Source organism: Peromyscus eremicus, chromosome 9 (assembly GCF_949786415.1).
Source record: "Peromyscus eremicus chromosome 9, PerEre_H2_v1, whole genome shotgun sequence".
Taxonomy (NCBI): Eukaryota; Metazoa; Chordata; class Mammalia; order Rodentia; family Cricetidae; genus Peromyscus; species Peromyscus eremicus.
The window spans coordinates 42,780,796-42,791,038 of NC_081425.1; the positions used below are offsets into that span (position 1 = coordinate 42,780,796).

The following is a 10,243-nucleotide window of genomic DNA, read 5'->3' on the forward strand; positions in this document are numbered from 1 at the left end:
TGCTAGGATTAAGGGTGTGTGCTATCACCACCTAAACCTATGTTTAATATAGTGGCTGTTCTGTTCTCTCACCCCTAGATAAGTTTATTGGGGTGCACAATATATCAACCACACTGATGGAATATTTCAATTAGTAGGAAGTTGCTACACAGAACTTCTGAACCTACCTCTGGAACTTTACTGTTTCTGCACAACCTTCTAGGGAAAGGAATGATGGAACTTCATTATCTCTCATCTATCTATCTCCCTTATCATTTCTTATCTTTATCCATTATGAGTAATCAGAATTAGCTATTAAAAGTACTAGGCAACAGCTGGGCAGTGATGGCACACGCCTTTAATCCCAGCACTCGGGAGGCAGAGGCAGGTGGATCTCTGTGAGTTTGAGGCCAGCCTGGTCTACAAAGTGAGTTCCAGGAAAGATGCAAAACTACACAGAGAAACCCTGTCTCGAGAAAAAAAAATAAAGTACTAGGCAGCCAGGATGCTTCTTATTGCTAGAGAGAGAAAATCTGCCTCTCTCCTCTGAAGTCTGAGAGATGGTGGAATGTGAGTCTTAGAATTGTCTGAAATGCTCTTCTGATAAGTCTATTCTGACTGATGATTTGTTACACTGTTACTTATATTTTTCTTTCTTTCTTTTCTTTCTTTCTTTCTTCTTTCTTTTTTTCAAGACAGGATTTCTCTGTTTAACAGCTCTGGCTATCCTAGAACTCACCTTGTAGACCAGTCTGGCCTTGAACTCACAGAGATCCACCTGCCTCTGCATTCCAAGTGCTAGGATTAAAGGCATGCACCACCACTGCGCAGCTTGTTACTTATCTGTAGCCAAAAGTTTTCCTGGTCCCACCCAGCTCGCAGCCTCTCAGACCCAAATAAACACACAGATGCTTATATTAACTAAAACTGTTTGGCCTAATGGCTTAGGCTTCTTGCTAGCTAGCTTTTACATTTAAACTAACCCATAATTCTTATTTATGTTTAGCCACGTGGCTTGGTACCTTTTCCCAGTTCTGCCTTCACATCTTACTTCTCATGGCGGCAGCGTCTGGCAGCATCTCCTGACTCAGCCTTCCACTTCCCAGAATTCTCCTCTCTGCTTATCCCGCCTACACTATACTTCCTGCCTGACTACTGACCAATCAATGTTTTATTTATCAATCAATCAGAGCAACACATTCACAGCATACAGAAAGGGATCCCCAGCACTTATCTTTCAATACTAGTCCTCAGAATTTTACCTCTGAGTTTGAACTAAGTACAAATTGACTCAGAGAATAAAGACTACCTCTCCCAGGCTTCCTTACAGCTATGGATAACCATACCATTTAGATATGGCCAATGTTATGTGACCAAAAGTAATATGTGCATGTCTTATAGGAACAATTTATGCATTCCTATTCCATTCCCTTTTTTTCCTGATGACCAGGATACGAACATTCGTTAGCCACATAGAACCACTTACCAACCTAAGGATTGAGAAGGAAAACTGAAAATCTTTTGGGTGACTTTGTAGATTAGTATTCAAATAACAATAGACTTTTATATGAGAAGTTTCTTTCTTTCCTTTTTTTAGAGACAGGTTGTCTCTATGTAGCCTCAGCTGCCCTGGAACTTGTTATATAGACCAGGTTGACTTCAAATTCACAGACATCTGACTGCATGTACCTTCTGAGTGCTGTGATTAAATGCCACCATACCTGGTAAGAAGTTTCTTATTTAAACAACTACAGAATTCCTGCACATATAAGCACACCTGGACCCTAATTCTTTTCCAACAGGAGAGAAAGCATGGCTCTGTCTTGTTTTTCAAAGCAACTGAAACCCTAAATCAGGCTGTGATAGCCATCCTATTTGTTGTTTTCTCCAGAATTACACAATTGTGTCCAAAAGAACATCCTTGATTAAGATATGGTGTTTCTATCTAAAATTACCTTGGAGAGTGGTTACTTCAGAGTAGGAGAAAATATATCCCAGACATGGAGAGAATGAGTACAAGAGTGCCTTTCCTACCTGAAATAATAGGTGTACAACGAGTCCTAACAGTCTTTCAAAACCAGTTGCAGTGGGCTGGACACATGGCTCGAGGGTAAAGCATTTGCTACCAAGCCTGATGGCTGTTTGATTCTCCAGACCCCCATGGTAGAAGGAGAAAACCAACTCCCCAAAGCCACATTCTGACCCCCAGGTGCTTACCACAACACACACACACACACACACACACACACACACACACACACACGCCCTATACACAACACAAATAAATGCAATAAAATTTTTTTAAGTTGCAAAGATAAAGAGAGACTGAATTTTTGAACAAATATAGGAAGCAGATTTTTAAATGTTTTTTCTTTGTTCTTTCTTTTCTTGGTGGTGTTGAGGATCCAACCCTGAGCCTTGAGTATGCAAGGCAAGTTCACGCTATCACTGGAAAAGAAATCTGATTTGAGGACAAAGATAAAATACCATCACTTTGCAAGAAATCCTAGGAATTCAAATTCAAATCAGAGGTCTGTTTGTTATCAGACTTAACAATTCGAAAAATTAGTCAATTTTCTTTAACCTTTTTAGGGATGAGAAAAGCTAGACATCGAAAAAAAATTTTAAGTTTTTTTTCTCTATTTATTTATTTATTATGTATGGAGAGTTCCGGCATTTATTTATTTATTTATTTATTTATTTATTTATTTATTTATTTATTATGGAGAGTTCCGGCATTTATTCATTCATTTATTTTTATTTATTTATTTATTTATTTATTTATTTATTTATTTATTTATTATGGAGAGTTCTGGCATACACGCCAGAAGAGGGCACCAGATCTCATCCTAGATGGTTGTGAGCTACCATGTGGTTGCTGGGAATTGAACTCAGGACCTCTGCAACAGCAGCAGGTACTCTTAACCTCTGAGCCATCTCTCCAGCCCTAGACATTGAAAATTTAAAAACTAATTTAAACAATTTTAGTTTTACAAATCATTGTTTTGTGTTTTCTTCATTCATCTCAATACAAACTGGTACTAGAGCTGGGTGTGTTTGTACATGCCTTTATATATATCCCAGTACTCTGGAGAGGAGGGCAGAGCTCTGGGGTTCCAGAGCAGCTGTTTACACAGTGAGTTTCAGACAGCCAGGGCTACACGGAGAGAACCAGTCTCAAATAAGAATGACAGTAGGGAAACCACTGGCTCCTGGTTTAATGAGCAATAAGTAGCAAATTAGTTTTTTACTGTTATCTTACACAGATAAATTTTGGTTAAGTGTCCTTTTCCAACGACTTGTTTTCCTGATTATTATGGGAACTTTTACTATTTAAGTAACACAAAGTGACAATATGCAGTCACAGCCTCAGCAATATGAAACACCTGAATTATGTATTCTGCTTTAAGATCTAATGCATACATGGCCTTCTTGGACTATAATCCTTAAATCTCTTACATTTATAAAGTGCTTATACCTCAAAGCCTTCATATATATATATATATATATATATATATATATATTAGCTCATTTGAATTCTTCAAGTCATTTATATTTGATAACTAAATCAGAATTTCAGATGTCAAGTTTGTCTTTGTTCTGAGGTTGCGTATCATTTTTTCATTTGTCAGAAATTAAAGGTTTTATTCCTTTATGTCTTATGAATAACATCATGATGCATTTTACTCAAATATTTGAGCTGTGTGTCCTGTAGAAAATGTTAACTCTTTTTTGTAGAGGTAGAATGTCACCAGAAGTAGGTGTCATTATACTCTTGAAATTGTGAAAAGATAAACATATGCAATTCCCTAGTGAATGACCCAAAAGCTCTTATCATACATAATCTCAAATACAACTTAAGTCCAAAATAGGGGGGAAAAGCTGTCCAACCAGATGAGATAGAAGGTAGCTAAACAGAGCAGAGCAGCCAGACACCAGAAACTTCTTACCTTTATGAATCCTCAGACCAAATGGGTGCCAAGATTCTGTCTCCACCCACCTTATACTCCTGTCTCTACCTCCCTCGTGCTAGGATTAAAGGTATGAGCCTCCCAAATGCTGGTATCAAAGGTGTGAGCCACCAGCTCTGTTTCTCCTTTAGACTGGTTCAATCTTGTGTAGCCCAGGATGGCCTTGAACTCCTGATTTTCCTGCTTCCTCCTCCCACGCGCCGGGATTAAAGGAGCTTTATTTGTCAGAACACAAACTATCACACAACATTCAGCCTTCTATTATTTTGAAAACACCAATAACTTTTTATTTTGTCCCATTTTTGGTTGAAACAGGGTCTTACTGTGATGGGAAACTTGCAATCCTCCTACCTTAGCCTTCCTAGTGCTGGGGCAAGACCTGCCCTACCACCATCCCTAGCTTCCACTTAAAAAGCTAGCTGTGTCATTGAACAAGCAATGATTTTATACACTTAACAGACAACTAAATAAAGCATAAAGCCAGGAAGCCTGCGGTTTAAAACCAGCTTTATTTGTAACTAGCAACATACAAATCATTTATCTATAAAATAATAGCATCTATTCCCTAATTTACAAATGTTTCACAAAATCAAAATCCTTCCCAAGAAAATGTGACTGTAAGCCAAGATATTACTAATTTTTAGCCTAAGCTTTAACTCAAGAGTTGAGAATGACGAATTTGAGAATCTGCCTTCTATACATCAATTGCAGATCTTAATTGTGCAGATGAATAATCTGGTTGAGATAAGTATTACCAAGTTTCCACCTTACAAATCAAAAGCTATCAACAGAAGTTCCTGGGGAAGAAAAAGTTGGCCCCACACTGGGAAAAACAGCTTTCTAAGTAAAGAGTAGTTCTTAGAACATTCCCAATACAGATGGAGCAGAATGTAGACTTAGGCTACTAATGCCTAACTACACTTTGAAGAGTCAGGAAGCTCACTTCCACAGAAATACTGTTGAGCTGAGTGTTTTACAGACTCTTCACACAATCAAAATGATGAATAGTACATTATCTGTGGCCTTTTGTTTTGTTTTGCTTTTGTCATTTTATTTTTCATTCAAAAAAAAAAAAATCACTTCCCCATCCTGGACCAGATTCTTCTTGTCCTCTACCCAGAGTGTAAGAACCATTAGCATTTTGTCACTAGAGAACAAAGCGAAATTTGTATGTTACTGAACATTCAGGAATATAATTCTAAAAGAGTATAGAAAACTTTATATAGCATAAAACATTTGTACATGTACACCATTTGTCATGTATATGTATTATGACAACCATATGTATTAATAAGCCTTCAAAAGGTAAGCACCTATAATGTAACAATGCCAGTTTTATGTGGTTTACTATTTCTGGACTTTCCCTTACATATGGTGACTGAAACAGAAACTGCAGTACAGCTCACAGAGAAATACAAACTAGATACAGACACCATAATAAAATGGTCATGTATACCACTGTTTAGGGAAAAAATTGAAGAAATACACTTTAACTACTGGCCCCAAATGCCACCCACCATCCACTTAAGTTCTTAAACTCTTAACTTTTAATACAAAAATATCTTCAAGCTGAAAATCAAGAACATTTACAGTAACTTAAAAAATGGACAATATTTCAATATTACACAAAACAGTTCTATACACAGCTTGAAGTTTTAAAGTTCTTTGCTGGCACTTAACTTGAGTTGATAAAATTATAGTGTTTAACTACTGATCTCAATAAAATACTGCCTTTTAGCTTATACATATTTTCAAAACCAATATTACTTCACAAACATTAAAGAATAAATCACTTTCTGCTGATAAAACCTCTAAGATGAATACTAAAATTATATAGCCAAAATATTTTAGGGAAGCAAACAAACTTTTTAAGACAGTGCATGACCAATGAAGAAAAATTTACATTATTTAATCATGTCCAGTGAAGAAAAGGATTGTTCCTCTGAGTCAACAAAGCATTTAACAAGTACAGATCAAAACTGTGACTTTATAAAGCAAGTTACCTTGTTCATTTTTTGGTTTAGAAGGGTGCTTAAATTGATGACACTACTAGGTAGGAAATATTTTAAAGTAAAAACTGAAATTCTATGAAAACAGTGGAATCCTGATTTTTAAAATTTTCTGTGACTGTGTAAGCCCACTGAACACATTATCAACATGAAATCACTATTTAGTAACCTTAGTATTTCTTTCTTTGCAGAAAGGAGAGCATACTAAATTTTAACAACTATAGCTGAGGATACTAAAAATTTACTTAAACGCCTTCAAAATCCAAAAATTCTCAGTCTAGTTTTCCTAGTAATAAATTACAAGTTAAGATCTTGAACCACCAGGCAAAATTTAACTAAATTAGGAAAATCAAAATATAAACATACTAATTAACAGCAACAAAATCCATTACACAGCTCACTACGCATATTTTAATCATGGACTTTCAGCACAGTAAATTATCGAAATAAGTAGATTTCAGGTCAAATGTATAAATGTTGTATATTGTATTAATATTTCAAATTGCTACCCTTTCTAAACCAAATCTCCAGTCCTAATCAACTTTGTCTTTTTCAGGAAAAAGGACATCACTTTAAGATACATTCCATACAGTAGAAACAGCTTACTGTCTCAAAATATTTACAAAGAACCCTGCTGATCTGGTGCATTGCGCTGAGGTGCAACCTGAACCCAGACTTCATCGTCAGAAAACGAACTTGAACTTCCTGACTCAGAGTCCAGTTCACTGAATCCATCTAAGTCCCACTCGGTGCTAGACTCACTCCTTGCATCATCTTCCTCAGTGATGAAGCTCTGACCAGGTTCAAGACAGGAAGGATAAACTCGAGCACACAAGCAAATAAAGCCAGAGTCAAACTGCAAAAGGCCTAACATGGTACCAATATTAATCCATTGGTCTTCCCTAGTGTCATATTCATATACTGTCACACGGTTCTTTTTCCACTGTGGGGTCGTAGAAGTGATGAGCAGCAACTTTTGGTCATGATTGACGATCTGGTAGTTGTGGGTTTCTGAGTCCAATGGAATATTACTAATCCGCCTCCATTCTCCTCTAGCTGGGTTGTAGACCTTCATGACTGGGATGTCACAAATACAATAGATTTCATCTTTGAAGACACAGGCTTCCTGAAAGTCACTTCGTTTAAGAGATGCACAATTCAGCCACATATTATGGCTAGGATCATAGCAGAGCATGCGCTTACTGTTGACAGCGTAAAGATAGTTCTGAACCACTATTAGTTCAAAGGAATAAAAGGAATGGGGTACAGGCGCCACCAATGCCCACTGGTTCCTCTGAACACTGTAGCATTCCACTTCCTTCAGTTTAACTCCAGTAATTGGGTCTCGCCCACCCAAAATGTAGATGTAGCCATTCAGGTATGCCACATCCATGCCCTCCCGACACAGCAAGCGGTCTGCCAGTTGATGCCAACTATTTTGGGCTGGTTTATACACCCATAGGTCTTTCCTGGGCTGGGCAGCAAGATAGATGTCATGGTCTGGAGAGACACAAACAGCTGAGGAGGTAATGGTCTTGGTGTGTGCCAAGCTGGTCAAAGGAGATGGCATTGTGTAAATATCTCCTGAATAAGGGTCATAGCAGAGAAAAGGATCTCTGGGGTGTCCGAAAAAGATTACCATCTCTTTGGCACACATGCCCAACCTTTGGGGTGGATTTTCTGCTACAGATACAACAGAGCTACTGCTACTATTGCTGCTGCTGCTGCTGCTGCTGCTGCTGCTGTGGCTGCTGCTGCTGCTGCTGCTGCTATTTGGCTTGGATACCACTGACTTGTACAACCGATCACCAAAACGCAGCTGCAGGAGGGCCCCTTCAACAATGTCCAGGCAGTACTTCTTCACAATAGGCTTGGTCAGTAGCCCTCCCAGGTAGTCCTGATCTTCAGCGGGGAAGTGTGCCCAACGAACACACTTGAAGACTTCTGCAGCGCTGGGGCCCCGCTCTTTGGGTGCAGCCTCGAGCCACTGCACGGCCACATGGCACACTGTCTTCTCACTCTCCACATCCAGACAATCCAGACGCAGGACGGCCAGCAGCTGCGCCAGGGTCAGATCTGCCAGCGTCTCCTCCCGAATGGAACCCATCCTGCTGAGCTGCTTGAAGTTGTGAGCGATAAAGGACTGGGCCTGGGAGCGCAGCTTGTGATGGTCAAAGGCATCTGCAAACTTGAGGATGGCAGTGCAGTTGGTCAGGTCAAGGCGCCGAGCCAGGAAGGAAGCACACGCTTCGCGCACGTACTCCAGCTGGAGCATATCTGAGGCCGCGTACAGGCGCTGCACGTTGGCCTCGCTGAGGGACACGCGACCGGTGTAGCAGTAGTCGACCAAGACCTCGAAGGACTCGGCGTCCACATCGTGAATGGTCACGCTGGCCTGCTGGCTCTCGTACATGCCGCCCGTGAACATGCTCTTGAAGTAGGGGCACGCCGCCGCCAGCACGTTGCGGTTGCACGAGAAGAGGCGCCCCGTGCCAGGCCCGCTGCCGGGCGTCACCACCTCGATGGTCACATCGCACAGCAGCCGCGCGTCGTAGAAAGACTTGAGCTGGGCCAGGAGGGCTGCGGAATGGGCCGTGTCCTTTAACTCCTCCGGGCCCGTGAAGAAGGCCGACACCGAGGGCTTGGAGATCCTCTTGGGCCGCCTCCCGCCGCGGGGGCTGGCGAGGCGGCGAGAGCGCGGGGCGTCTTCCCGGGACTGCATGGTGGAGATGGCGGCGGGGCGCCGAGGGCGAGAACGGCTGCAGACGCCCGGCTCCTCTTCACGCCTCCCTCGCCGACGCCGACGCAGAGGCGTCCCAGAACAGACTACGCTCGCGGCCGCAATGACTCCACCCGGCCTTCGCCGCGGTGCCGCCTCCCTTTATCGCGTAGCCCGCGCCTGACTCACCGTTTCCCTTCGCGCCCTTTCTCCTCTCCGCTCACCCTTACACGACCCCGGGCTCCAGCCGCCAGAACAGCTTCTGCCGCGCTGGCGATACCGGTAGGTGCCCGGACGAACTACTCTTCCCAGGTTGCCTTTCGCGCGCCTCGATGCATGACGGGATCATCGAGGCTGGCGGGCCAAAACAGACGGGCCGAAGCAGCTTTGCATGTTGGGAGTTGTAGTTTGGGTGTTTTCTGTTGTTGAATCCTGTCACAGGTGGAAAACAGTATCCAGAATTTGCTGTTTATAAAGGTTTTAGCCTTGCCTAGTGATCCACGCTTTTAATCCCTCACTCAGAAGGCTGAGGCAGGCGGATCTCTGTAAATTTGAGGCCAGCATGGTCTACATAGTCAGTTTCAGGATAGCTAGGGCTGTTACACAGAGAAATCCTGTCGGGGCGGGGGGGGGGGGGGGGGGGACACAACAACCAAAAACCTAAATAAACAAAATAAAAAGGCTTGCAAAATTGCAAAATTGCCCATGTCATCTATCATCTGGTGAATGCAAATCAATTCACAATAAGGGTTCACCACACACTCACTGGAATATCTAAAATTAAAAGAGGAAACAATGCTAAATATTGGTGAGGATATATGCCACTGGAATCTTACATACTAATAATACAAATGGAAACGGCTATGATTTGAAGCGCGATTCTAATTAGTCTTAACAATAAAAACCTAGAGTCAGATCAAATGGGTGAGATCCTGTCTCTACGAATCCTCAGACTGAATGGGCCATGAGATCCTGTCTCCACCCGCCTTATATTCCTGTCTTCGGCTCCCTAGAGCTGGGATTAAACGCGTTGATCTTCCCATGTGCTGGAATCAAAGGCATGAGATCCCAAGTGCTGGGATCAAAGGTGTGAGCCACCACCACTGACTCTGTTTCTCTTTTAGACTGGTTCAGTCTTAGAACTGTAACCCAGGGTGGCCTTAAACTCCTGATCTTTCTGCTTCTTCCTCCCAAGTGCTGAAATTAAAGGTGTGTGCCACCACTGCCTGGCCTCCAAGGTTAACTAGTGGTTAGCTCCACCCTCTGATGGCCAGGCAAGCTTTATTTGTCAGAACACAAACAAAATATCACACAACAGTGATTACACTAGAAAACTCTTTGGTAGTTTCTTTTGAACATCAGGTAATTTCACTGCTAGGCCCCAGGGAAATGGGAACATCTACAAAAAGAGTTGTGTTAGAATTTTTCATAATAACTGTACCCAGAGTAGCTGTAATCTGCAAACAATCCAACAATCATCAACAGAATAAATAGTATATTTATACAGTGTAACACAACTCAGAAATCAAAAAAGAAATGTCTTTTAATGTTTACAATAATGTAGA

The 10,243-nt window shown here is 41.6% G+C and overlaps 1 protein-coding gene and 1 long non-coding RNA gene across 2 annotated transcripts; one reads left to right on the forward strand and one right to left on the reverse strand.

Annotated features, from left to right (window-relative positions):
• Nucleotides 1-1,582: 1,582 nt before the first annotated feature.
• LOC131919789 (uncharacterized) lies at nucleotides 1,583-2,511 on the forward strand. The gene is made up of 2 exons (XR_009381427.1): nucleotides 1,583-1,703; nucleotides 2,382-2,511. It is a non-coding gene; the product is annotated as an uncharacterized LOC131919789 (long non-coding RNA).
• A 1,929-nt stretch (nucleotides 2,512-4,440) lies between these two features.
• Nucleotides 4,441-9,011, reverse strand: LOC131919198 (kelch repeat and BTB domain-containing protein 7). The gene has a single exon (XM_059273284.1). It carries the CDS (start codon nucleotides 8,679-8,681, stop codon nucleotides 6,579-6,581), a length of 2,103 nt encoding a protein of 700 aa, XP_059129267.1. The 5' UTR covers nucleotides 8,682-9,011; the 3' UTR covers nucleotides 4,441-6,578.
• Between the last annotated feature and the right edge of the window lie 1,232 nt (nucleotides 9,012-10,243).

Coding starts and splice junctions, on each gene's coding strand:
- LOC131919198 (XM_059273284.1), bottom strand. CDS start 8,681: ATGCAGTCCCGGGAAGACGCCCCGCGCTCTCGCCGCCTCGCCAGCCCC.